The 27,955-nt window shown below is 44.5% G+C and overlaps 5 protein-coding genes and 1 long non-coding RNA gene across 6 annotated transcripts in view; 3 read left to right on the top strand and 3 right to left on the bottom strand.

Moving 5' to 3' along the window:
- LOC109476180 (zinc finger protein 554-like) overlaps positions 1-1,984 on the top strand; it is a 2,927-nt gene extending 943 nt beyond the window's left edge. Inside the window, exon 3 of the mRNA XM_019777069.1 lies at positions 1,738-1,984. Coding sequence (XP_019632628.1) covers positions 1,738-1,984 — 247 coding nt within the window. The remainder of the gene's footprint in view (positions 1-1,737) is intronic.
- Positions 1,985-7,012: 5,028 nt separating this feature from the next.
- LOC109476184 lies at positions 7,013-8,016 on the bottom strand. Its single transcript, XR_002140601.1, has 4 exons — positions 7,963-8,016; positions 7,702-7,826; positions 7,442-7,538; positions 7,013-7,262 (listed from the first exon to the last, which is right to left on the bottom strand). It is a non-coding gene; the product is annotated as an uncharacterized LOC109476184 (long non-coding RNA).
- A 1,605-nt stretch (positions 8,017-9,621) lies between these two features.
- LOC109476183 (late histone H2B.L4-like) lies at positions 9,622-10,010 on the bottom strand. Its single transcript, XM_019777070.1, has one exon. The coding sequence runs from the start codon at positions 10,008-10,010 to the stop codon at positions 9,654-9,656; it is 357 nt and encodes a 118-aa protein (XP_019632629.1). The 3' UTR covers positions 9,622-9,653.
- A 6,939-nt stretch (positions 10,011-16,949) lies between these two features.
- On the top strand, positions 16,950-17,288 carry LOC109476179 (late histone H2B.L4-like). The gene has a single exon (XM_019777068.1). It carries the CDS (start codon positions 16,950-16,952, stop codon positions 17,286-17,288), a length of 339 nt encoding a protein of 112 aa, XP_019632627.1.
- A 2,970-nt stretch (positions 17,289-20,258) lies between these two features.
- Positions 20,259-23,879, top strand: LOC109476178. The gene is made up of 2 exons (XM_019777067.1): positions 20,259-20,338; positions 21,215-23,879. Exons 1-2 carry the CDS (start codon positions 20,259-20,261, stop codon positions 23,877-23,879), a joined length of 2,745 nt encoding a protein of 914 aa, XP_019632626.1.
- Positions 23,880-25,034: 1,155 nt separating this feature from the next.
- On the bottom strand, positions 25,035-25,421 carry LOC109476177 (late histone H2B.L4-like). The gene has a single exon (XM_019777066.1). It carries the CDS (start codon positions 25,419-25,421, stop codon positions 25,035-25,037), a length of 387 nt encoding a protein of 128 aa, XP_019632625.1.
- Between the last annotated feature and the right edge of the window lie 2,534 nt (positions 25,422-27,955).

Raw genomic sequence — 27,955 nt, 5'->3', positions numbered from 1 at the left:
AGATTACTACGTCATTTCTAAATTAATACTAGTAACTAATTAATCTGCTTTGAAATGATATTAGATACTGGGTATGGTTGGAAAGTATAACAATTGGTGTCTAATTTCCGTCTCGCAAACGGTCGTTGTCATTTGAAACGGTCGAATCGCAGAATAGCTAACTTTCAGTGTATCAGAACGCTCCATCACCACCGTAATTAATCGCGGTGTAGTGGGTTAGGGTATAGGGTTTTAGGGTGAAGCATTTTGACCCGGGTTCAAATCCCAGCTTGTGAGCTTGTGGTCTTTCTTTTTTTACAATCATCAGCCTGTACGTACTTTTACATCACGAAAGTAGCAAAAAATAAAGTTTGATTAACGGAAAACTTCAATCAAGTAGCGTACAGACAAAAATGCAGACGATCGTCATGAAAGCAGTCGATAGCACAATTCACAAAGGATCGCTTCGATCGCTTAATTTTCAGAAACTCCGGCTAGCACACGAAAATTATCGTAACGAATGCAACAATAAACTGTTCATTTCAATGTTAATGACTTTTTAGCTCACGATGTCCGTAGGTTACATGGAAATTTGCGATAGTTGACGGGGATCTCTCGCATTAGCGTTCAGGGAAGTAAACAAAGATGGCGGACGCGGCGTGGGTAGCAGTATCCCATCATCCCATGCGGTGTTTTTTCGCGGCACATTTGGCGTGTTGAAGCGGCGATAGCGCCGTGTCGCAGTCGAAATAAACTCAAAATAATGGCGCAGTACACAAGTAGAGACATGGTTTTGATGATTAAAAAATGAGTTGTATGAGAAATTAAACGTTCTTGGAATAAACAGGCTAAAAGAACACAAAAGCATGCCGCATTTGGCGGCTATGAACCGGCTCGCGCTTCTCATTACGTAGTGCCGATGTGCGCCCGACCGCTCGATCAACGTAAATTTCGGCCTCCTTTGTGGTTCAAAACAGACAACTTCGTCCCTTTTGGCGGCTTGATGTCTTGATATAAGAAATTTTCCGCCGATTTTGGTGATTTGTTTGGCATGTTTTTGGTTGAAAATGTGTTGCAACTTGACAATTTTTTTTTTCAAATAGCCGGCATTGGCTTTTCAAATAAGGGGCGTGATAAACAATGGTGTCAATGGGAAACGGTTTGGGTTTTCACAATTCTTTTCAATTAGCAGACTTTTTCTTATAAGCGTTTTGCAATTAACTGGCTGCCACTGTATATTTAGTATTTTTCACGATCCAGCCTTACATCAGAAACCCAAATGTTGCTCTTTATATGTTTTATACGTTTTCGGACCTCAAAATTTATCAAAAGTTATGATACGCTCGGATATGGCAAAATGGCATCGATCGTTTGAAATGGCATCGGCTGTTTGCAAGACGGAAACGCGCCGCGCCGCGGATGATTACAAAAATATTAGTACTAGAAAAATATTAGTACTAGAATTCTCTTTAAAATTGACTCCAATCTACTGGAGGATTGTATCGCTCTGTCAACACCAGTCGTTTCTGACGGAATTTCTTTTCTCTTGGTTCCACCCACGCGAAAATTGCCAATTTTGTGCCTTAATTTGGGCTTGAAAATAGTGATTTTTTTCTGTTAATTTTACAAAAATCAAAGAGTTTTAAGAAACAGAACTCAGCTAGTCTTGTAGGTGAAGAGAAATCTTTCTATCCCAACTCTATATTTTTTTCACATAAAACATTCTTTTCAACGTCTTTGTTAATTCCTCTGACACAGATGTGAGGAGTGCGGTAAGCAGTTTGCACAGCGGGCGTCGCTGATACTGCACGTGCGGACGCACACAGGAGAGAGGCCCTACGGATGTGAGGAGTGTGGGTTCAGAGCCGCGGCCCTTGGCAACTTGAAGCAGCACATGCGGACTCACACAGGCGAGAAGCCCTACAACTGTACGGTGTGCAGCAGGCAGTTCATCAGACGGGCAGCCATGGAGAAACACATGCTGACACACGCGCGGGACGTGTAAATAATTTGTAAATAATTTGTTTTGTTGTCATTTTATACTTTATTTGTTTATTTGCTTATATCTACTGAGTTTTGTGTAGAAATAGGATAAGTTGTGAATATGTTGTAAAATAGTGAAAGTAGGTTTTGTTGTTATTTCATACTTGATTCGTTTCTTATTTGCTTATGTTTCTTGAGTTTTATATGTACCAATAGGATAACTTGTAAATTAGTTGTAAATAGGTTACCTTATTGGAAAGTGTCAGTGAATAAAACAGTTGGTTGTGGAAAGAAGAGTCTCCCTACTCTTGCTATGGTTTGTTTAATGGCCTTTAATGTTCAGACCCATACACTGCACAAATAAACAAGTTATATTGTATACCATTGGGATTTAAGAGAATAACCTACTAGTAAGTTACGTTACGTACCACCCCGACAAAAATTTAGCGAGCAGGACGCCGGGCCGGGCCTGCATACAGACGCCGCTGAAACGCCGGTACATCGAGTCATATCCACAAATATTTCAATCGAAAAAACATAATCGCGGGAATCTGAAATGTTACAGGATTTCCCTTTAGCGGTAGTTTCTTATTTCGATCGGTGAAACAACGTGAAAAGAAACCCACGCTGCAGCTCCACGCTGCGCTGATCGGGCCGCGCTGATCGATCTCGACATTAAACTTCCGGTTTAATTGGGCTTCAGAATTACACGAAATACTCCATAAATACGCAAAGAAATATCCTTTTTTTCCCAAAAGATTTTTAGAATTGTGCATTTCTTCACTGTAATATCGCCATGTAGTCGCCGAAAATAACATTTTGGCGAATATTTCTAAACGAAGAAACTCGGCGTGCAAGTCAGTTTTTGCGGTCACATTAACCAATGGGAGTCGCGTATCGCGGTCACGTTATGCATATTCCCATTGTGCTGCGGGGATACAATAGTTTTTGGTGCTAATTCAGACCCTTCAGGGGTTGGTGGAAAAAGAGGTCCAGTCTGGACTGGTCTAGGGGGCCGGAAAAACCTATCCAGTCTGAAAAAAGGGTCTGCATGGGGTCTAGGCATGGTTTTGATAGAAAGTCCAAATAGCTGCTATTCAAGACACTTAACTATGTTGAGACAATGAACACGACATGAAAGTGTGAAGGGGAATATGATAGAGTAATAACCACACAGGCTAAGGACATTATATAGATATACATGTACAATGTACATGTACAATGTACATGTATGTTCATTCTTGTTTATACGCTAAGGCGAATTGCAGGGATGGCAAAGTTTGCCAGACAAATGATTGACTACTTGTATATAATGTGCTCAGAATTTTTTAAAACTTCTCAAAGAAATATTGGATTTATCCCATGTTGAATATAACCTCCTGGGTTTACCCATGGCATCTCATTTATGCAAACATTTTGAGTACTAAAATTCATCCCAGAAGTGAACGTTTAGGTTTCTTTCCTTCTGAATTCTTATGAAATTTTTAGTAGTGGCTTTTAGCTGAATACAGTCTGATACCAGGACCAACACAATGTACAAGCAGTTGTAGAACATTTGGAAGCTATCTAAAGAGCCAGGGTTTCCAGACAGTCCTCCACTTAGAACATAACCTCCAAGTCCAGGCAGATCTACAGTAGGGTTGGATATTGTTTTACCGACTGGAAACAATCAGCTTGAGGATTAGGGGATGAATGTTGCCATCCAACTGAATTTAGCATCAAGTGTTACAGGAACCCCCATGCGGACCCTTTTTTCAGACTGGACCTCTTTTTCCGACCCCTAGACCAGTCCAAGTGACCAGTCCAAGTAAATATTTAAGTGACCGTTATAAAATCAAGAATTACAGTATCTCAGACGGTTTTGGCCAATAAAGTAACTAATTACGTCATTAATGACGTCATAATGACGTCATATTACGTCATAACGACATTTTTGTATGATAAATTTTTACTAGCACACCATCCTATAAAAATTACGCTGTACTGTCCTGACTAGACAAGTAGCTGCCTTTTGTTCATTGCTTTCCTTTGACACTGCGTGCAATTAGCCTCGAGTTTGCAAATAAAGCATACATAGTGATATTTCTCCTGTCGGTTGATTGGTTTGTGTGTACAGGTATGAGATGGAGGGTGCAGACTTGTGTATTTCTGGTGCAACTGTATTTCTGATTTACTGACAAGGGAAGAAGAATGATTTGTCTGAACGTGAACGATGTAGGTCTTTCTGGGATAGGTGGGTGGCCCTGAAAAGGGCCGGGGTTCTTGGTCTAAAACACAGACTGATTTTTCAGCCCTTCAATGAGTTCAAGCATAGCTGTCTCTAGGTGAGCGGGTCTGAAGTCTTTTCCCAACTTCGTAGCCTCGCTTTGCACCATATTGGTCAGGTCACTTAGAGTGTCGTCTGGGATTTGGAGCATAAGTTTACACCTTTTGTGCATGCCAGGATCTTCAAAACGAAGGTTGTTCCAGTCGCCTATATGCCTGAATTGGACTCTTCTCACGGCCCGTGACGTGACATCGGCGACCAGAGACTGCAGTCTGCCGTCTCTTTTCCAGGCCAAAGCTGCAGACATCAGCGTGTCGTGAAAAGACGCGTTGTCCCGAAGCTTGACACCTCTCCAACCCCTTTTCCCGTCAGACAGGCTGGCGCTCCGAACGTCATGATCACCCTTGCCCCATCTCCTGTAAATTGCGCGGTTTACCTGCCGAGAGAACCGCCTGCACACAGCAAACCTTTCGATCATATCTCCGTCTGGTAGTGGCCTGATGAAGTCCAGGTATGAGGAATACAGATCAGTGGTTCTAAGGAAATCGCGCTGATCATCTGTAGGACGAACACATGCACTTAGCCACTGATCCAAGTGCATAAGCGGAAGTCTTGACCGAGGCATTTTTTCTGACGCTCTGTTCTGCTGACGTTTTATAAACAGGTTTTTCGGACCTCGGCGTAAACAAGTCATTAACAGCATAGCCAATGACGGCTAGCCGCAGCACACAGACGGAATGTTCTCTGTCACGTCCGCTCACCAGCTCGAAAGGTACTAGTATATCGTACACTGCGCGGAAAGCCAGATTTCCACACGTTTACTTGCTTGGAAACAGTGGTGAAACCTGACGTGTCCTTGGCGCGTACATGAGTTTCAACTTGAACTGACATTACCATAGCGACAATAATCTTTGAAACTAGCAATGTACAGATTTCTTTGGTCGGTCGACTTTCTGCATATATTAACGCCTCATTAATTCGGCGCCATATTGGAGCTATAGTATAGAATGGGCAAAAACACAATTGGTGATCGGAACTTACCAAAGTTTTTCAAACATGAACCCATGCATGGGAAGGTTCCTTGCCATGTTCAACCGGTTTTTCCAGTTGCTCATATATACGTGTTAACGATTTTGTTAGTTCATTGTGACGCTGACGGAGAGTGGTGGATGTCACTCGAAACGTCCGGAATTTATCTCCGTAATTTATCCAGTAGTAGAGTTTGAATTTTCAATGAATAAACCAATGAAGCACGGAAGGATGGAAAGGCGCAAGACCACTTCGAGACCTAGCCTCTACCAGGCGTCGGGTGGTGGCTGGAAAGAGTAGAAATTGGCAAAAATAGAGAGATCACACGCTAGAGGAGTTTGGCCGCGAGAGAGAACATTTTGCCGCAAAATATTCTCTCTCGCGGCCAAACTCCACTAGCGTGTTATCTCTCTACTTTTGCCAATTTCTACTCTTTCTAGGCACCTCCCGAAGCCTGTTAGACTCTATTCGAGACCTACAGTTTGTTTCATCTGAGCTGAGAGATTGCGAATCGGCATACAACACTGGAGATTTTGGAGGCGCACATAATACACGGAACCTCCTGAAGAACATTTAGAAAAGAAAACAATCAAAGCACAAACACCATTTACAACTAATAAAGGCAAGGAAATATGGAAACATGAAGGGGAGGGGGGTACGGGGGGGGCTGTTAAAGGGAATACCGGACCGTGATGCTGTTTTCCATTACAAAAGGTATATTGGTGATATTGGAGGCGTGCCCGGGTGCATTGGGCCGGCCAGCGCATGCGTACTTGGTTGGGCCAAATGGGGGAGATAATTACATAATTGCGTGATAATTGCCGCTGAATTATGCACCAGTCATTCCCAAAACAAAGGCACACATCTCGAGTTTGCACGAGTACACACAAATTTCCACACCACGTACACACAATTTCCCACCGTAGGGCACGTCCCACAGAGAACACATCGCATGTACAATTTGAAAACCTGTAGAAACTCGCGGAAACTATGGATTTCCTAGCTAGTGTACACAGGTATCCACGACGGAAATCTGTCTTTCCACGCTGTGGTACGACCACCAAATTTTCAGAGGATGATAAACACGCTAAAATTTATCTGTTCAACATACAAATAAATGGAGAAAATCAAAACACGCAGAATGAAGCTGGTTGCAGCTCCCTGCATCAGAGATTCTAATCTTATAGCTTAGCTAGCGGTCAAGCAAAGTAAAGGAAGTAAATTTTTCGATAATCAGCCTTATTGGTGTTCTTGTTTCGTATGTTTTCGCCGGAAATGTTAATGTTGACTTGAAGAGCATGAGCATCGTGTTATCAAAAGTTCCCGGATGTATCCATTGTGGTTCAGCATGGGGGAAAATGATCATATTGTTATCGCTTTACAAACAGGCGCCGTGCTAGTCGCACAAGCGAAATTCTGTAAAACGTCGCCTAGTTATGAATTCATTGAAGCTTAATCTATCGGAAAATAGCACTCCTTATGGACTTAATGACCCCTTTGATCTTAAACGTCTAGCGAGATAATAGGCGTTAAACAAAAAGTGAGGCGTAAATGACAATAATTTCAATCAATACGACGTGTTTTATTTCTTGAACCTATTCAATACTTTTAGATACAGTACAAGAACTGGACCGTAACATTTCAATTTCAGAATTTACCAAGAGTGCTATGAGGCAAGCATTACTTTATACGTTACAGCAAAGAGGTAAGGCAAAGCAAATCTAGTAGAAACTGGCCAATGTAACAATTGTAAAGAAAACACAAAATTGAACGTTTACATCTGTACTGTGTAGATGTTAAAAATATGTTTAACAACAGCTACCCTGGCTTGTAATTCCTTCAACACTACATAATTATCTGTGTTATTCTTAAATGTATCACTATGTTTTTACTAAACTGTATTGTGAATGCTATATCTGCACATCACACGCTTGTAGTCTTTCTTCCGTCAGTGTTCACGTGGTTCTGTAGTTCCAGCTGGCAGAACTGCTCTCTTAGGCCGCGCCTGTAGCATAGAGGAAAATGGTCGACAGAGTGTTTATTTGGTGCGCGTGCTGGATATGGGATTAACCGGCTAATTGGTCATATTACAACAAGAAGACGGAACAAGATAAACAAGAAGACGGAACATTGATAAAGCCCGACCCCATCCCACACCTTATCAAGGCGTGAGCTACGACATACCATATGGACATTCTTGTTCGTGATCTTGAAGCTTCGCAGGTGGCATTAGGTGTGAGGCGCAGAACCTGCAGGTTACAAGGGGCTGTCCTGTGTAGCTCTGGAAATATATGATTATCTTAGTTAAGAAATGTCTTTCATGCTGTGTTCCGGCCCGTGCAATAACTAGCGGTACGGCACGGGGTTCTATCTAATTACGGCACGGGCTTCCAAAATGAAATGGACGTACCACAAATATAAGAAACACGATATTAAAGCCTGACCTTTCGGCACTTGACAAGGTGCCAGATAAGACGTCTAGCATGGATGACATGTGTGTTGTTAAACGGGCAGATGACCAGTTGATTGGGCCCGGAAACAAATCTGACGACTGCCGGCGCCATTCCTCCTATACGTAATAAGAATTATGAAAACAATCATTTTTCATTAAAAATGCAGTCGGTACCGTTACCAACAACATTTCAGCTTTACACCGGCAAAAATTGTACGTAAAAAAAATCATCAAGATATCGACCTTTACTTACCCCAAGCTTGAAATCTGTAGCTTCTGTCTTGTCGGGTGTCGTACCACGTCTGCATGTGCAAGTGTCAACTAAGTTTGGAGCCGTGCGTGGCTGTGCTTTTAGGCAATAACATCAAAGGGCCTTCCGCCGGGACGGATAGGCGTCCGTATCAATTCCCGCCACTAATACAGACCGTCTTTTTTGTGTCAGACAACTGTGAACTGTTTTCTTCAGTAGTCAATCATCTAATTAGCCAAAGTAAAGGCTGTAGACTAGTCTTGTATCGAAATTGATTCGGTAAAAGCGTTTATCAGTTATGACAAGAAGTTCAGATGTTCAGTTATAATACGACTTTTGTTGCCTTGATTTTACACATTTAGGAAGACGTTGCGTCACAGCCTTCTAACAGACCGTTATTTGCATAAAAGCCACCATTCTTGTAAAATCATGCATGACCTGTTTATCGCAAGTCAGGAATGTCGTTGTCGCTATACTAAAACCTGTTCTCTGGAATGTCCATTATCTTAGATAAGATAACTGCTTTATTGTTTGCGTGAGGTGAGATAATAATAAGACTAAGGCCTAACGTCGGCTTTGAGTTCCCGTGGGAAAATGTTTGTAAAGACGGCCGTCCAGATGACTGTCTGAAGTTAGGTTTAACTTCTGCTTAAAGCCCAAAGTTATCATTGTGTCTGTTCATTGACTTTCATTCTTTCGGCCGTTTGACGTTTCCTCATTGTTTTACGTTAATTTTGTGACACTGATAATGGTGATATTTCTCTTGTCGGTTGGTTGGTCCGTACTTATCAATTGGTCGCCTCCCTGCCACCTGGTTGATTCTCCTGACAAAATTAGACCTTGCGATTGGTCATTTTTTGCCGCTCCAGTGGTCATCATTTCCAACACGGTATATTTGAACTGTTTAAAACATGCAAACCGGCAAGTTGACTGGTAAAGGACGCGAATGGACGGCCGATTCATTGTTGTGAAGAACGTCACAGGCGACATTTGTTCCAGAAGGCAACGCGCGCAGCCTGCCAGTTCGTCAAGAAAGAAGACTTTTATTTCGTCGAATACACGATTGATATGTTTTTCTTTCTGTTGTTGTGCATTTCAGGCCACACTGGACATAGTCTCTGTATTGCCGCGTGGGTACATTGTTTCGTAGTTGCAGTTGCAGTTTAGTGGTGCGTACTTGTGTGTAATTTGTCGGGGTGGAAAGTGTGTTTTTTTCCATCTCTTTTGTGGCCTAGAAATAGGCCGGGGTTATAAGTCGAGCAGTGGCGGTCGATTTACTTTCTGGTACTAGTATGTAACTGATTTTGGTTCTTTGGAAGTAGAATAAGGGGGGGAGTGATCTTATCAAAAATGATTTAACATCCTTGCCGCGAACAGGTGTAGACTGGCGCCTAAAACGGACGGTTATCTCGTAACGTGTGAATGAGAAAGCAGACCAACATTCCTGTTAAAATATGGAAAACCTGATTATATTTTTTCTAACACTTTCTTATCTTTAAATGGAGACCGATTGAAATACACATGTAACTAAACTTATTCCGCTCAATTTGTTGTTTTTTTTTAAGAAAAGGTTTTGTTGAATGACTTTGAAATAATGAAGTTTGCACACAATCGTTGTCTTATGATTGCTACAGCTCCTTTCAGGGTATGTGAGTAGCCTTGAAAAAGGCTGGGGTTATCTTTAGCAGCGGCGGTCAGAGGGAAAACATGTACTTGGTGATGGCCTTGTTGCCCTCGCTGACCGCGTGCTTGGCCAGCTCGCCCGCCGGTAGCAGGAGCCGCACGGCGGTCTGAATCTCGCGGCTACTGATGGTGGTGCGCTTGTTGTAGTGGGCCAGACGAAAAGCCTCTGCGGCGATGCGCTCGAAAATGTCGTTAACGAAGGAGTTCATGATGCCCATGGCCTTGCTGGTTACGCCGGTGTCGGGGTGTATCTGCTTCAGCACTTTGTAGATGTAGACGCCGAAGGTCTCCCTCCTCTTTCTCCTCCTTCGTCGCTTCTTGTCTCCGGCGGGCCTAGCTTTATCGACGGCTTTTCCACTAGGCGGCATGACGGCGTTCTTGACGAAATAGGTAGCAAGGAAGAAGTGCCCCGCACCGGTTTGCCTTTATATCCTGGGTGAATGCAAATTTTTGGATTATCTCGTCCGAGGTGCGGACGTCGGAGAAAGTCTGATATTGAGCTCTGTGGACTGCCTTCTGATTGGTCGTTCTCTAAAATCAGAGGTTCCTATTGGTGTCTGTTGAATCCCATATTTGAAGCAAGCCAGGTACTTTGGCTGGGGAGGGGGGAGCGCTAGTTCAGTTTACATTTTTAACAAGAAAATCAGCGTCGAAGCATGAGGTAGATGTACAACAAGCTGAATTGCACTGATTTTTACACTCGATGTAGTATAGGAACAGGTACCTCAACTTAAAAAAAAACACTCAAGGAACGCTTTACAAAATACCTAACTATGGACATAAAGTAACAAGAGCGTCCTGAGACAGTGCTGTTGGATGGATTTGTTATAACAGGTTCATTCCGTGTGTTTTGATTTTCTCCATTTATTTCTATGCAAGTCTTTATTTGTCTGGACTTTAGAACCCCTTTAATGAAATGGGCCTTTATTAAAATGGTGTGAGCGACAGTAGTTCTTTTGTAAGGATGTGAGTGGCCCTGAAAAGGGCCGGGGGTTCTGGTTCTTGGAGTTTCAGCATCTGTGATCTGATACAGTCGGCTGGTCTTCGGAAGTCGGATGTAAGGTTTGCGATCGTCGAAGGAAATCAGCTCCTAACCTCTCACCATAATCGAACAAAAGCTCCACTCCTTGTGTAATGCCCCGTTTAGCTATAAGGAGAACTGCCGGGTCGGGTTCGCCTCCTCGTATTGTTACGAGCTTTAAATTGGCGTTGTTTCTGCTGTGGTTGATCAGCGAGGCCGGGTTGTAGTCTGAGGCACTTCCATCAATGACAAAGGTGGGCGAAGCACCTTTGGTATACACCCAGAGTAGTTTGGCCTGCTCCCCGTCTTTTAAAGCGGCTAGTCGTTCCGTTGCAACTGCATTTGAGATCCTTTCTCCTCTATACTCGCAGACAATACTGCCACGGGAAATGGCCTCGGAAGCGATGGCACAGATACCTGCCGGCCTGAAGTCTCTAAGGACTTGAACAGAGCGGAACGGGAGTGGTCTGTCCGCCGGGGGTGTCCTCAGATATGCCAGCATTTCTTCCCTCGTTGTGTTGTGTTGTGGACATCTGCCTGGCCTTGCGATTCGTAGCCCACAATAACCTCTTGCGCCTCCGTGCAGTTTCCTTGGCGCTACTAGGACTTCGTGGTTTCGTCGATTTTTCGAGAGCAGCGCACAAGCTATTTGCCGGTCGAAACGCCTTTCCGTGACCATTAGGGACGTCTGTGCGTCGTTATCTGACCGGAGTTCACAGTACGCCTTATGCGATTGGCGTAGGGCGCAAGTAGTTACGAAGTCTTCTTCCTTACCGGTAAGAATGATGCAGTCTCGAAGAAATTCGCTCAGCAGCGGAAGCTGAACTTTTCGTTTACGACGTCCGTTAACAACGTCTCTGATATGAGACATGGCTAAAAAGACAATGTCTTGAGCACGACGCGTCGAGAAGTCTTGCTTGAAAATGATTCACACTAGACCGATCCTGACAGTTCCAACAAAGATGACATGGTGATTAGCAGTTGGAGCAATGAGGGACTCGCTGCATTCATTTTGCATTCCCACGTTTTGACGGAGATGGGCGGGGCTACAGTATCTACTGGTACAAGTCGGGTAGCAACAGCACGTCTATAATTGATTCTTTGAGCGACTGAAAGACCCGCCGCTCCCTATCAGCTGCCGCCAATTCTAGACCAAACAACATTCAGAGAGATAAAGAAAGAAGACACGCTGGTACTAGCACTTTTCCAACACGACATGTTCGGCGTTAGCCACAATGCTGAAACGGCGAGTGTGTGAAAAATTCTGATATTGAGAAATAAACTTATCTGTAAGTCTCCACCATACTCCTGGGTGGATATAGAGAGATATAGCTGACCAGAGGAGTAAGCCGGCCATAGGGGGAGACATTGCCCACGCCACACGGAGTCGCATATTGTAACTCTCTGGCCGGCTAACTCCCCTGGCATACTATTCCCTTTATTTTGGCCAATTTCTACTATTTTTCCAGCGATCCGCGGTGTCTGGTGGAGGCTACTTATCTGTTTAGTAATACCCTATTTAGAGTGTTAAGGCCACTATCAGGACCTTCATAACGGCACAATTACGTCAAGGTTACCTTTCCTTGATGGGCACCTGCCGGACAAGGTGGCGACGCGCTCAAGCCTTTATTACATGTACCAAGTTGTGAGTGACATAATTCTTTTGTAAGTATGTGGGTGGCCCTGAAAAGGGCCGGGGTCCTGGTATCTTGTGCTGCTTTCAGTATCGTCAGAGGTGATCTGGTCAACTAGGCTCGTTGAAGAACGATTTTTTACGGTGAGATTTAGTTAGGCAATAGAAGCCCTTCCAAAAATCCCCAAACGTTCCGAGACGTTTGTTCCGCCAGCGCCTTGCCCACCTTCTTCTCTCGTCGTTTGTTTTGACAGGGATGAGAGTTTGAGGAAATACCATTTGCCGTAACTCCAGGCAAAATCAGCTCCTTGTAGGCCCAGACATTTTGTCTCGCCGGTCGCACGTCATTCTGTGACGACCTGTCTGCGCCTTCCATCTTTCTAGACTCTAAGGTCGAAAGTTGGACGATGCGATCCGACCTTTGTTACACGCCTGCGTCATTCAATCTGATTGGCTCAGATATTCCGTATTCTCTGATTGGTTGTGCGCGCCCCGCTGATGCATATCTGCGTAAAGTACAGCGACTTTCGGCAACCATGACCACCTGTTGGTATCGTTTATGAAGCAGGTAGTCTATAGGTAAGTCTTCTAAATGGTGACAATATTTCATTAGTTGCATCTCAATATCAGTCGACATTGGAAAGGTCCCTAAAATACCACGAACACGTCATTTGATGATTTCGTATGTTATCCAAGAAATGCTCGTTTAAAGCTTAAATGTGTGTATTTTGTCTCTTATGCTCGTAATACCGTTTTTTTTTCTAACTCTGAATAGAACTTACCTAGACTAAGTAACAGATACATGAAAACCACGACATGATACATGAAATTTTGCAAATAACAGAATACTTTATTCTTTGTATTAGCCAGAGCTATCAACCCAGGATTGAGGCATTCAAAACCTCATTTTTCTCCAGAACTATCGCAGAGTGGAACTCGCTGCCACCAAGTACAGCATCATCACTAGATAGTTTTAAACAGTGCTTAGAGCTAGAAGTCCAAAGGTTAGGTGTAACAAGTCGTTCGGTGTAATGTAGCCAGCTGCCGCCGCGCCGCGTGCTTGCGAAGCTGGTGTGTTACGCTGAAGGGCGGTTTACCGGCTATAAAGATACAGATACAGATACCGTCCGTTTTCGGGTAGGTGAAAGGGGCCTGGATTTGGGGTTTAGGAAAACTGGCTCTGAATACTTATCTTGTTGTGAGACAGGAATTTTTATTACGTGTGATTTGATAAATTTACGTGAAGTGAGAAAGCAACAGGTGTCCGTGTTGCGTCTTTGATATTCCGTATTAGCCGATTGGTTGTGCGGGCCGTAATTAATTGGGACCGCTACCAATTGTCTTTGGAAAGCATGCGCTGAAAATATATTCCTCCCCCAAGACACATGACTGTCAAGACACGTTCAAGAGAAAGCCATGGATGGCATCGTTCCAGCGAACTTCGAAAGCTGGGCAGGGACGCTGTTAATATCTCAACAGTCACAAGACGTAGATATTCTTCTCCTTGAGCTCCATGTAGAGTTAACGGCAAGGGGGGCTGATTATAGCATGCCTCCTGGAGACGTGGCTCTTTGGGGGTGCCCGTACGCTGCTATCTTGTTTTATCGTAGTGAAGATTTCTGGTATTCCTTGATAAAGATGACCATCGACCATCCCGACGTCCCTATCTTGGTCTTCGCGCCCGACACATGCTTTCCTATTCCATAGACGGCAGGAAAGAAGAGACGGCACACAATTTGGTACGGAAAACTTTATTATGTCAAAACGAGCGATCTCATACACTTTCGTGCATCCACCTCGGAGCTATTACCGTTTCCCGGGTCGACAGGTGGTCACCCAGGATATCAGCTAGCAAAATCGAGGACGTTGCTGCCTTTGTTGATTAGGTTTATTACACGTCTCGTGTTTGTGCTAATACGCAGAGATGAGATCGCTTGGTACGGGGAGAGATCTCATGGGGTCTACTGATTCCGACAAGCTGTTTTCATCTGGGGGGCTGGTACAAAGTCGTGCAACTGTGAGAGGGCATTGTTCTCGTCTATGCCACGCCTACCTGAAAGGAATTTTCTAATCATTTGATAATCAGTTTATTGATATTCTATATTTGGCCTCTTGTTTCTAGGCTGTGCACCGTGGCTATGAACATATGGTCGGACAGGTGACAACTGACTTCAGTCGTCTTGGAAGCGAGGCAGGCGGAGGAAGACTCAGATTGAAAGGCTTCTCCATAAATTGAAAACTTGGAGCCTGAAGAAATTGACGCGGCGAAAGGTAAGCTAGATGTCTTTTTGTCCTGTTAAAACGACATCTGCCACTTCAGAAGCAGACCATCGTGTCAACTGCTTCAGAATACAACCTGCTAATGATGAACGACATTGGTTTCAATTACGTGACAAATTGTGTTGTTTTCAAGCATGTTATATTTACCTGCCTCATAAAGAAATGTACTTGTATACTCATAACACACTTTTGTCTCTTATGCAGGCATGCCGAGGTGGTCCGAGCGAACGGTTCACGTCCGCTAGTGTACAGCTACAGCTCTTCCCGGCAAACTTTAGGTTAGCATGTGATCGTTCAGTATTTTTCAAGGTTTCGAAACCTCATGTCATTTTCTAGTTTGATTTTATTTGTAAAGATGTTATGTTTTAGGACTTGTTTTCACAGAACGAATTGAAGGGAATTTGAAATTAACACGGCTGTATCGTTTTCTTCCGACATTCAGATTTTTTGGGAGAGTTATGGACAGCATAATCCCAGCAGACCTTGCCCAATGGACAGGGACGATATTAGTATCGAAACAAACACCGAACATCGACGCTCTGCTCAATCAACTCGAACAGCATCTTACATACCAAAACGCGGATTTCTCACTTTTAGATGAAGATGTCGAGATTTGGGGAACTTACTACGCACCCGTCTTAATGTACCGTCTGGATGATTTCTGGACTACCGTCACTACGTTACAACAGAGTTATCCCGAAGCCGATTTCCTGGTCATTTGTCATTGCAAGATATTGTAGACTGGAGGAGATAAGGCTTGAAAGAGTAAACAGCATTTTCAATGGACATGATGTCAAATAGCGTCAACTCTGAACGTGCAGTTGAAACCACGTGGCATTGCCTGTCGTTAACTATATAAAACGTGACAGTTTTTAGACACGTATTGGTAAGAAATGTGATTGAACTCCGCCTAAAACATGAAAAGGTTTCCGACTGACTGCTGTCCTGCAGTGTAGAAATAGACTTACAAGATACATGTATTTCGGTCAGAAACCACCAGGACGTCTTAACATTAAGAAAGCAAGAACTTAGTGAGTGATTTTCCGTAACATCAGCCCCCGACAGTCATCAAGCAATGTAATTGCACGGAAAATGACTTGTTGAAGTGACTCTGTGACAAGAGAGTTTATTGCTACAGAAAGCGAACCGAACGGAATATTCAATGTTCGTTCCAATCTACTATGTTATCCATGTTTCATTCACGTTCACATGTTATATTGAGTTGTTTCCATGCACAAAGAAGAGCCGTTAAATAAAGAACTATTTGTATTAACCATTGCCTCGTCTCTCATGCGCTAGCTTAAAATTCGAATTATCTTATGCTATTGTATTTTATCATCTTCGTGATTCTCGAATAGAGCTGACAATGAAGGCCTTTCATAGACGCCATAATAATTGTCCTATAAATCTCGGCTTCTCCGCTCTCTGGGTTAATTGGATTAGTAGTAGAACGTTGGCTTCTTTAACAGACATGCACTGTAATCTAACATAGCGCATATGAAAAGCCCCAGTCTTTGCATTAACGTGCGCAGTAATGAAGACAGTACATTGACAGACACACTATGGTATAAGACTGACAAGAGTGGACCGATCCTATGTAGCGATTTTATGTAGTGTGGTGTAGCGTATCTGTAATCTTACATGAAAGAAGTTTTTGCTGTCACGAGTGTTATATGGGTTATTGTCTGAAATTCGAGTTTTCTTGTCACCATGCCGTCGGATGGAAAAGCAGATCTTCACAAGCACCGGTCTTCCAAACAAAGAAAAGAAAAACAAGAGTAAGTCTACATGTTAATGTCAATAGGCCTACTTTTAAAACAAAATGGTGTGCAATTTCGTCTGATATAGCCGTCGAACCATTCGTTCAAGTGCACGGGAGACAAGGCAATTTGTGGCCCTAGTAGTCTGTGAATTTCTTTAGAGGAACTTGCTCCATTTGACGCTTATTATTTTGCACATGATTTTTTATCCGACTGTTGTCTAGAGACGAATAGGGCTCCAGCCACGTGAAACTGACTTACTTCCCCGCCCCTTGCATAAACATAAATACATCGACCTTTGCCATGAAACGACTTTAAACGTGACACAATATTTGTAACGAATACCGCCCGAGTTCCGGCCGAATCACCCTGGGACCCCAAGGGGGTAACGCGAAGAAAAAGTTTAATAATGACTAAAGAAAACGACTTCAGACCCTGGTAGGTTTCTCGGTTTCGCCAGACGGTTTCACGGTTCTTAGCACAACCAACCAGCGACAGGTATAGTGACGTTTCCATTCGCGCCCGCACGATCCACTAATTTGCATTGTTATCTCCTATAAAGCTAAGCTGTCACGAGTGTATGGTTCATTCCTGAAGCTCGAGTTGTGTTGTCATGGCGTCTGATCGAAAAGCTGCATTAGGCAAGCACCGGTGTAAAAGGAGGAGAAGGAGAAGGGAGACCTTTGGCGTACATATCTACAAGGTGCTGAGACAGCTGCACCCCGACATCAGCCTCTCAAAGAAGACCGTTCTCATCGTGGACTGTTTTTTAACAGACATTTTGGAGCGCATCGCAGAAGAGGCTTCTCGTTTGGCTACCTACAACAGACGATCCACCATCAACAGCCGGGAAATCCAGACAGCCGTGAAACTTATCGTGCCTGGATATCTCGCCAAGTTTGCTGCCATTGAAGGGACCAAAGCCGTCCAAAAGTATACCAGCTCCAAGTGAATCCATCGACTGCAAGATAACCCCGGCCTTTTTCAAGGCCACCCACATCTCACAGAAAGGGCTGTATCAATCACACAACCAAATAATAAACTCTTGAACTTACCTATTTTCAACGCACAACTACACTGTTTGTCTTTTGTTCGTAAGATGAGAAATATGAGTAAAAATCGGCTGTTTGACTATTGCGTTTTGTTTGTTGTTGTTGTTGGTGAACCATTGTTTATGCATGAAAAATCGGCCTGCATGTTACCTTAGTACTTTGGCCGATTTCTACTCTTTCCAGCGGCTTCCCGAAGCCTGGTACGGGCTAATGCCGTCTTAGTAGATTATAGCGAGAGTTGCGGGGAAAAACAAGTGAGCTTGCTACATCATGGGTGTGTGAGAAAGAAATGGAATCAACTTTTGCATATATTAATGGGAAAGTCTGCCTTTCTCTCTGTCCAGTCATCCAATAACGATTTGTTACAAGACCCCATTCTTCAACGTACGGTACGCGGTCTTCTGAAATGTGTATTCGCGAGGAAAAGTGTAAACAAGTATCATGTGTCTCTGCATAGACGACATCTGTAATCAGGGCTCGTCTGCCCGGTGAGTGGAAGTCTCTGATTGGACGATTGGCTAATCCTACCGGATCGACAAAGAAGAAAATATATTCTCCAAAACCATAGCTTCTCCGACATCAGAGTGAAGCCGCTAAATGCACTCTGTAGCGGGCCAGCTCGCCCGGCATGTTATCTATCAATTTGGCCAATTTCTGCTCTTTCGAGCCTTTTCTCGAGGTCTTCTGATAGAGGCAGATTATTTTTTGTTGTTGTAGTTTCCGTTTCTTACTGCTCGTTTATCACCTGTCCCTGAAATCTATGGTTGCCATAGATACATCGCGATCGGCCTATCATATTTTCCCTGACGTCTCTATGCCCCTCCCAACACCCCAACCCACACACGTAGGTGTGACATTTTGTCACGCCACAAGGAGCATATGTAATTAGTTAACAGTCATCCTCTCAGAAGCGGCTTCAAGACTAGACTTGAGACGATGGATATCGGACATCTTTCCCCCGCCAACCCACATGAGTGGGTAGGTTCAGTTCTCATTTCAACACAAACCCCAGCCTTACCACAACTTCTTTTTCAACTGGAAACGGATCTGATTGAAATGGCTGCTGACTTCACTATACCACTCTTTGATGTCGTTCTTTGGGAGCAGACTTATGCACCTATAATCTTCTACTCTACCCTGGACTTTCTGCAGACGATTACAACTCTACACACAGCTGAACCGCACGTCTCCTTTTTGATAATCGCACCTGGTGGAACATTTTGAAAACCAGAAATCCCGGCCCTTTTAAGGGCCACCCAAATCCTAACGAAAGAACCGTATCTTTCACACACAATCGTGTTTACGTCAGTGTATGTGTGTATGTGTGTGTGTGTGTGTGTGTGTGTGTGTGTGTGTGTGTATACAAATCTGACGAAAATTCAATTGCAAGGGCTCGCAGGCCATGGCCTAAGAAGCCACTATCTCCTGAGCCGGTCGGTGAGAATGATAATATCTTAAATGAAGGTAAGACGCCTAGATTGTCAATTGACGGAAGTCTTTAGTCTCCAACAACGACGCGAGTTCAAAAACAGTAAACTGTAGCCAAATTGTGAGTTAGTTTGTGAGTTAATTTGTCCGCGCACAGGAAGGGGATTGGGACTTAACCCTCTTGCGGACTGACTTTTCTGGCCAATTATTACCTTTTTTGTTGAATTCCACGATCCGTATCCCCAGTGGTAAGGCCTGTGAGCCGATAGAAAGCACAAAGGTAAAGTTAGCAGGTGGTTCTCAGTGTTTTCGCAAGGTTTCTAAACCTTTTTGTACCAACCGCTAATGATATGTAGAACTGTTGCCTGGGATGTGCTAATTAGATTACTTGCACATTAGTAGCTGTACTACCCGAAAACGTCTGACGGGATGTGGTCACGTCAATCTAACAAACTGTTGCCAACGTGCAAAACAAAACATCGACGGTCTTCTTAATTACTTCAACGAACAAAGTTTAGGTTAGCAGGTAATCGTCAGTATTTTTAAAGGTTTCAAAACCTCTTTGCAGTAATTATGTTTTCATCACATGCCTCGTGTTCTTGTAAACTGTCCAACGGAATCTGCGCATTCCGACAAATTGTTGTCAGCTTGAGTTGATCAGTTTTATTGCTCTGTTATATAGCCCCTTGATACTAATGGCAAAGGCCACGCCGTACAGGGCTCTGTTAGCAAGATCTGTCACGACAACTAAAAGCGATCCCACATCCACCAGCGGAGGACAGACAAGGCCCACGCTCCTTCACAGCGTACTAATAAAGCGTACTATTGAATATGCAAACGAGTCCTTTGTGTAATACATCATACTGCCGCATGAAGGCTTTGGAGCCCGGGTTCGTCAAACAGACACATAGCATGTTTGGAGAAGCAAAGTATCCTTTGAGAAGAAAACTATCATGTTTTTTCTACTATCGTAAGTGGGCCGCGTTGCTACCAAGTACAGACGGGGGGGGGGGGGGGCGCAGCATCCTTCCTTGGTAGGTTTAAAGAACGCTTGAAGTCATCATTGGGTTGGCAGATGGTCGCCCAGTTGATCTGCTGGCAAAATCGATAACGTTGCTGCCTTTGTTGATTCGGTTTATTACGTGTTTGTGCTAATACGCAGAGATGAGATCGCTTGGTACGGGAAGAGATCTCATGGGGTCTTGTCATTCTGACAAGCTGTTTTTATCTGGGGGCTGGTACAAAGTAGCACCGGTTGCGCAACTGTGAGATGGCATTGTTCTCGCCAATGCCACCCCTGCCTGAAAGGAATTTTTCCTAAAGGTTGATAATCAGTTTATTGATTTTCTATATTTGGCCTCTTGTTTCTAATGACGTAGGCGGTGCCTATGCACCGAGGCTATAAACATATGGTCGGGCAGCTCACAACTGACTTGGAAGCGATGGAGGCGGAGGAAAACTCAGAGCGAGAGGCTTTCCCACAGATGGAGAACTTGGAGCCTGAACAAATTGACGGCGAAAGGTAAGCTAGATGTCTTACATCATTAGAAAGCTTTCTAATTACCCTTTTAATTGATATTACATTTGTTAAGATCGTACATTTATTGCTCATGTGCTAAATCTATTTTTTTCTGAGTAGTTCGTGAGCAAAAAGCCTAAGTTTAATCAAACGTATATGTCCGTTGTCTTTTTTTTCAAGAATTAGCATTATGTGTTAGAACATCGAAAACCTGCTTATTTTCATCTTAACTGACGCATGATTTGGTAAGGACCGCGTCTTTTGACAGTAAGAACCCAGTGCGACACTTCGTTGGGAGCGAAAAGCATGAATTTTTTGTGTGTTGAGATTAGCCATCAGAATTCAGATATTTCTTGATACATTTACTGGGGAGTCACGCTTTTTTGTAATCACCTAAGATAGCTATATTATAGATAAATTCCTACATCCAAGACACATTGCATGGTATAGATTCTTATTTCTGATCGTGCCTGTATGCCTTGGAAAACGATTTTTAAAACTTATTGATCTAAATGACAAAGAAAGGATGCTACCGGGGTCATGCAAATAGGTCCCTTTCCCTATGTAATTATGGCTACGAACATGGTCGTGTGCATTCTGCATCTGTAACAAGTTTTGCATGTCAACTTGATTTTAAAGTGAGTTTTACTTGAGCGAAACGTCACAATGTCCTCGTTCCGTGTGAAATGTTAATGATGATTCATTTGCATTGTATACCTTTGTTGGCGGTTTTCTTTGTTTTGCTCATCTAATCAGAACAACTTTGAACTCGATTTCAAGTGGATTCCCCTATTCATTTGATTATCATTACTCAAGGGCGACCTTTAGACATGGCTTCCAAAGATAACAACTTTGTTTTCTTTGTCTCGATTTATCCAGGTGTATGAACGATGTGCTCCAGGCAAATGATGATGTACTACGAAGGCACTCCATACACCATTGCTTCCAAGGGGAGTTGGAAGCAATTTCCCCCAAACCGGAATCCCTTCGGTTTAGAACAGACACTGATGGCATTACGCTTGAGCTGTCCTCCCTACTTGCCCTCCGCCCTCCATCAGATGTGTTTATCGCAACAAAGTGGTGGAAACATAAATGTTACAGAAAACTGATAGACAAGATGTCTCCGCTGTGGCAATGCGGGTCAGCAGAACTCCGTGAGTATAGAAAACACGTTCCTGGCCTTTTCCTCTGCTCGTCCTTGTCGGGAACAAACGTATTGTTGTGCGCAGGTTTAAAGGAAAATGCAGACCCACAGACCACGGCAACTTTTTTCGAGGATCTTGGCACCACTACTTTGGGGCAATGGTTCTGCCAGCGTGTCGATAACTTGCTGAGACGAACATGGGACGAGCTGCGCTTGGTAGCGCCCGAATCGCACACTCTCCTCAACAACATGGTCGGACTGAAACTTAGTACGGGTACTCCTCTCAGAGTGTATAGATCTGACTGGATACATTTCGCCACAGCCTTTGACAATGCCACGGGGCATTACGCCTCCATTGACGGAGAAGCGTGCCCATTCGAAGTGAAAATACTTATCGAATGTTTTGGACAGAAGATGAGCCACAGCACCACCACCGACGCTTCTCAGTTGGACGAAGACGGAGTGTCACCGGATGTAGATCCACTAAAGACTCTTGTCGACTTGAGGTTGCGAAGAGAGTTCGTAGAAAGATGCGCAGTGCACATAGGCGTGTCTGTCGGTCTCCAAGATCCCGACGTGTCCACACTGTGGCACCGAAATTTGCGCTACCGGCTGTTTCCTCACGATTGGCAGATGTATAGCGTCATGGGCATGGATTCGGTAGCCAACATTACTACTCGTAAGGACAGAAAACCTACAGCAGTACTGAACTGTACCTTGGTAAACGACACGTTCGATCTCACTTTTGCTCAAGCATATAACCCAATATCTACTAAAATGTCGGGTGGTTGGGAGGACCGGTTGACAAATGGCCTTCCCGTCACGCTAGCAGCCGCCTCGGGTGTGGCGATCCGCAAGGCTACAAAATCCACACAAGACTTTGTGAAATCAGCCATAGACGGAACGATACAGGGATGTCTTCATGAGATTGTGAAGGACGTAAATCCACATGTGCTTGCTCGTTTCGAAGTAGTACTGACGTGTGAAGGAGAAAACCTCTCGGAGGAACGTACAAACGAACAGGTGAAACATCTTGTGGCTGCACTTCGGCAGGAACTGTCCGGCACCATTCCAGTTGTCATACCTGTCCATTCAAACGTCCTACGTGAGTATGCATCTGACATCCTGACCCAATTGGCCAAGCCGATTCATGTCGCGAATGTGGGTACCACCCAATGGCACTCCCGCAATGACGTCGTCACTATAGCAATCTGTGAAGTCCTTCTCCGCCTCCTGTTGGTTGGACGAGTGGAAGCGCGTGAGAGAGCATATCTACATAGTCTTGGGATCAATCCAGAAAGACCCTGGGAGGGATTCTGCTCCCTGACCGAGCCCGACGCCACCGCGGGATGGAAGTTGAAAGAAGAAGCCTTCAATACATGGGCGAGAGAGGCCGTGTTGACCGCGCCGCCATGGTATCTACCCTCCTACAATGACAGCGCAATGTTTCGGAGAATGCACGAGACAATACTCCTCCTCAGGCTATCCACGTACAACGAACAAGGGGGCAGGGTGACTGGTGAGACAATGGCAGAGATATACTGGAAGCACGTCAAGAAAGAGTTGACGGCGATTATGCTGTCCAGGAATATGCGGGTGTTGACAACAGCAGACGGGGGTGATGCTCTCTTCGATGGCACGATAGAAGGGCGGGGTGTAAGAGTGACGGGAAAAATCAAAGTAGAACATTTAGCAAACATGCTTTGTGATGTCGAAACGCGCAACCTACCAAGGTTTTGCACATGCGAAGCAGTGATTGGCGAGATATCACGACTAGGAATCTCAACGGACACTCTCAGACAACACTTACTAGAGGTGATTCGGGCAGACGCCGAGTTGAGCACATTTCCCTATGTACAGAAACGCACCCTCAACACCATTAAAGCCGGCTTGTTGATACGGGTTCAAGGAGGTGAACACGTCAATCGTGATGTTTGCCTCCGAGCCCACTCCATAGTGTCAGGGGACTTTGGTGCTCGGGTGCGTCAGGGGGATCTTGGTCACTTGGTTTCTTGGGTTATTCTGGTTATCAACAGACTGGAAAGCGTTTGTAACGAGAACACAACAGCACTAACAAACTGTCTGGCCTATGTATCCGCTCTTGTCCTCCAACAGAGGGGTTTCCAACTCGACATATCAGCTGTCAAAGCTTTCAGGACCACCAGGAAGATACCAGTCAGAAAACTACAACAGGCACGAATACTCTCTGATGGAATGGAGGGTCGGCTTAACAGGCTCCACGAAGACATCTTGACAATAGCACAAAGGAGGCATCGACGTCGTCCCGCTATGGCCGAGCGACGCTCGTCGACATCTTCTCTAAGCAGCGATGAAACTATCGTCGGGCAATATATCAACGGCTCAAGGTCAAGGAGGCTAATCTTTACGGACGAGGACTAACAGAGTACGTGATGTAGTTTGTTTAGCAAGTTGTTGTGCCGTCGAGATGATTCCTGGAATGTCGTCACTATGTTACAACAGAATTATCGTAAAATATTTTAGACAGGAGAAGATAGGGTGTGAAAGAGTAAACAGAACTACGGTATTCAAAGGACATGGTTTGGAATAGCGTCTACTCTGAAAATGCGTTATCAGTACGTATTAGCGCTCGCAGAAACAAATCGAAAACGCGGCAGTTTTAAATCATCATCATCACTTGTGTTAAATAGGCACGTATTGATTAAAAAACACTAGGGCTTTGTAACCGAACACTCATCAGGAAATGTAATCGCATAAAATATCACTTGTTAAAGTGACTATCTGCGACAATAGCGTTCTTACTACAAAAAGGGAACCGAACAGTGGAAAGTTTGTGTATCGAAATAATTCTTCCTTTATTTCCAGTCTACTCTGTCATCAATGGTTCCTTCCCATTCACGTTATATTCAATTGTTTCTATAGACCTATTGTTTATTTAATAAAGTTATTTTCCATAATTTTGATGGCTTTTTCTTGTTTGTGTGGCTTGCATATTATGTAGGTAGCTTTTTAGAGAGTCGAACCTTCTCACTTTGGACTTCTTAACTATAGAAATTCCCATAGGGCGAAAACTTAGTCCTGCCGCCTCAAACCCTCACGGGGATCGGCAAGTCAAGTGAAATTTGCTTGGGATGTCTGGTACTGACCTAAGTGCAAATGATATTAACGAGCTTGTTTCACTGTCAGACTGCCGTTGCCATGGCAACAGCCACTAGGAACGTCACCTATGATTTACGATAAGGCCGGGGAACCGTTAGCAAGAGCCCGCGTTACCATGGAAATCCGCTAGATAGCCATGTCACTGCTGGCGCCGCGGTCCAGACGGCTTACTAAAGGCCCATTTTTCATGTACTTATAACCTCTTTTCTGTGCGATTGACAGAATGTTACTTTACCGAGAATAACGTGGCTGCCGGCTCAATTTGGGAGGTTACTGTTTGCGTCTTTTCATGAAAATTCACAGACTATAGAAAGTACGGCAGTTTCCATCATGCTAGAAAAATGCTAGCGCTTGTGTGGCACAATACAGTTCCTTTTATGTTTGGGTGGCCCTGAAAAGGGCCGGGGTTGCTTCTGGTTATGAGTCGGTCAGATGATCGTTTAGCTTAGTACCGAAGTATGTGTACTTCATCACGGCTTTATTGCCCTCGCTGAGGGCGTGCTTGGCCAGCTCGCCCGGCAGCAGGAGTCTGACGGCGGTCTGAATCTCGCGGCTACTGATGGTGGAGCGCTTGTTGTAGTGAGCCAGACGAGAGGCCTCGGCGGCGATGCGCTCGAAGATGTCGTTGACAAATGAGTTCATGATGCCCATGGCCTTGCTGGAGACGCCGACGTCGGGCTGCACCTGCTTCAGCACTTTGTAGATGTAGACGCCGAAGGTCTCCCTCCTCTTTCTCCTTTTTCCGCGCTTATTGCAGGTAGCTTTCCGGGCGGGTTTTCCACTTGGCTGCATGGTGAAGGTCATACAGGTAGTGGCGTGCTGTACGGCTTTGGCTTTATATCAGAGGAGAATGCAAATTTCTGGATAATACTGAGCGGTGTTCGGACCTCAGAGAAAGTACTTTGCCCAAATCAGGCGTTCCTATTGGCCGTCTTAGCCTGACTAAATCTGCGCTCCTAGTGGCCGGCCCGGTGTTGCGCCAGCTGCCCCCCAGAAGCTTGATGTCAAGTCCCTGTAAACCGCGCGGCCCATTCCCTTTCCTGGAGCCACCAATAGGAAGCCAGTACAGGGATCACCGATATGTCATGTGATTACGGCGCCAGCCGGGTGGAGTGGGGCGGAGTCTAGCAAAGGATTTGAATTTGGACTGTTACTGTTCCAAAAAAAATTCTGCTTACTGTATACAACACGCACACACAAACAAACACAGGCACGCACATGCGCGCAGACTTGTGTAAGCATCATGTGACAACAATATAGTTCTTTCGAGATAACGTGGGTGGCCCTGAAAAGGGCCGGGATTTCTTATGGTTTTCAAAATGTTCCTCCTGGTGCGATGACTAAGAAATAGACTTCGGGGTAGTTGGTGCGCAGAGTTGAGATGGTCTGTAGGAAATCCAGGACAGAGTAGAAGATGATGGCCGCAAAAGGGTTTCCCCACAACATAACGTCGTTCAAGGGTATGTTGAAATCTGCATCCATCTGGATTATATCCGATTCAAGCTGGTGAAGAAGTGCTGGGAAGCCCGGGGTGTCCGTTGGAATCAAAATTGTACCCACCCACTCTTGCGGGTTAGCAGGAAAGATGTACTCTATGTTCATCCTCTCAAGATCTGATGTCCTGTCATGAGAGATCCACATTATATGATTCTTGGGGCGTGGCAATTTCCAACCCCTGTTCTGGGCGGAAGGGACGAAGGGGCATATCTGATTGGATGAGATATGTGACGAACAGTCGGTCCTGGTAGCGTTTTATCTGATTTGATCACGTCCATTGTCTCCCCATGGCGCATAAATGATCTTATTACAGATAAAGCCTAGCCGCGAAAAGGTGCAGCAATGGCGGCTTCAAACAGACAGTTATTTGCATACGTCAAAAAGAAGATAAAGACCGACACAAGATAACGATCGCAGATCGAGTATGCCCTCACACAACAGCAAGCTAACACACAACAGCAAGCCAACAACGGAAGAGAGTGTTTTTGACGTAATTTATTAAAGAAGAAACTTGGAGACAGTGCGCGACAATAACAGCTTTCTTTTAATGGAAAATTGCGACCGTTTTGTGCTTGTGGCAGTTCTGTTCACACGGGGCTTGCGGACGAGAGAGCATTACATCTGCCTATTGCCGACCTAGGGTTAGGATTAGGCTTAGGGTTATGCATTAGACTTTAAATAGTTAGGACGGGCCTGCCGCTTATTTTGCACCGTTCAGAATTTTTCTTTAACGCTCCTACAGTTTCAGAACTAGCCGCCTCTATGTCTCATCAAGACCTACCAAACCTACCAGGTTTCATGACGAAGCATATAAAGCTTCTTCAGTTATCGTGCTAAACCACACACACACACACACACACACACATTCAAACGCTACTGAAAATATAACCTTCTTGACGAAGTCAACAACATTAAAGAATATACAATAAGGAGCCAGGAGGTATAAAATCTCTTGTTTTTATTTCTGACTTGTAGACTAAGTTCATAAAAACAAACTCAAGACGAAAGAGATTTACAGATAGCAGAATTTATCTAAACAAGACTCTGTACTTAAAAATCTTTTCTTCAAGTTGCTATCCTTTTTATTCCTACACAATGATTAGATCCTCTGTAAATGTCACATCAAGTACCAATTGTTCTCCTTCTTCTATCCGCTTTGTTGACACGGCCAGTGGTCTACCGGGCTGCGACGCATTTTGTCGAAGTAAAACTAACTTTAAATTGGCACATTTTCGCCCAAATCTGATCTTGTTAATTGGGTTATTTGGAACAGCTAATGTGTCTATAACAACAATCTCATTACGGTCTCGGTAATGAATAATTTTCGGTGACATGCCAGTTTTGTACGTGTCTTCTCTGCGATTAGATTCGGCAGGACTAATCCTTTCTCCTAAAATCTCGGCCACAATAACGTCTTTTTCAGGAATTACCATTGCCGCTAGCCCGCTCTCACTCACAAATACCTGTTGGGCTGTCTTTAGTAACCTGTTTGAAGTGCGAGACCTCGCTATAATCAGTTCGGTTTCTCCTTCGTTTCCAGATGTAGCTAAATTAGTTCCTGTCTCTGGATCTTCCGAAACCGTTTCTGACTCGCCATCTAGTCGTGCCTGGCTGGTGTCGGCCCGTCGGCCGTTGGCCACTTCCTCTTCTCTCCGTGAGCTCGATGCTGAGATAGGTCCGTTTTCTACTTCCTCCTCTGAATAGTATGGTAATTGAGTCTCTCGCTCTTTATCTTCGCGGGGTAACCCGAGAACCGTTTCTGACTCGCCATCTAGTCGTGCCTGGCTGGTGTCGGCCCGTCGGCCGTTGGCCACTTCCTCTTCTCTCCGTGAGCTCGATGC

The sequence above is a fragment of the Branchiostoma belcheri genome, unplaced genomic scaffold (genome assembly GCF_001625305.1).
Source record: "Branchiostoma belcheri isolate BF01 breed outbred unplaced genomic scaffold, Haploidv18h27 scaffold363, whole genome shotgun sequence".
Lineage (NCBI taxonomy): Eukaryota > Metazoa > Chordata > Leptocardii > Amphioxiformes > Branchiostomatidae > Branchiostoma > Branchiostoma belcheri.
This window is presented reverse-complemented; position numbering and strand designations above follow the sequence as displayed.

What these genes read in the sequence shown, in the direction of transcription:
- LOC109476177 (XM_019777066.1), bottom strand. Translation starts at nt 25,421, where the DNA reads ATGACCTTCACCATGCAGCCAAGTGGAAAACCCGCCCGGAAAGCTACC.
- LOC109476179 (XM_019777068.1), top strand. Translation starts at nt 16,950, where the DNA reads ATGGCGTCTGATCGAAAAGCTGCATTAGGCAAGCACCGGTGTAAAAGG.
- LOC109476183 (XM_019777070.1), bottom strand. Translation starts at nt 10,010, where the DNA reads ATGCCGCCTAGTGGAAAAGCCGTCGATAAAGCTAGGCCCGCCGGAGAC.
- LOC109476178 (XM_019777067.1), top strand. Translation starts at nt 20,259, where the DNA reads ATGGAGGCGGAGGAAAACTCAGAGCGAGAGGCTTTCCCACAGATGGAG. An exon ending in GAACAAATTGACGGCGAAAG is followed by an intron (nt 20,339 to 21,214) that starts GTAAGCTAGATG and finishes CGATTTATCCAG; the next exon opens with GTGTATGAACGATGTGCTCC.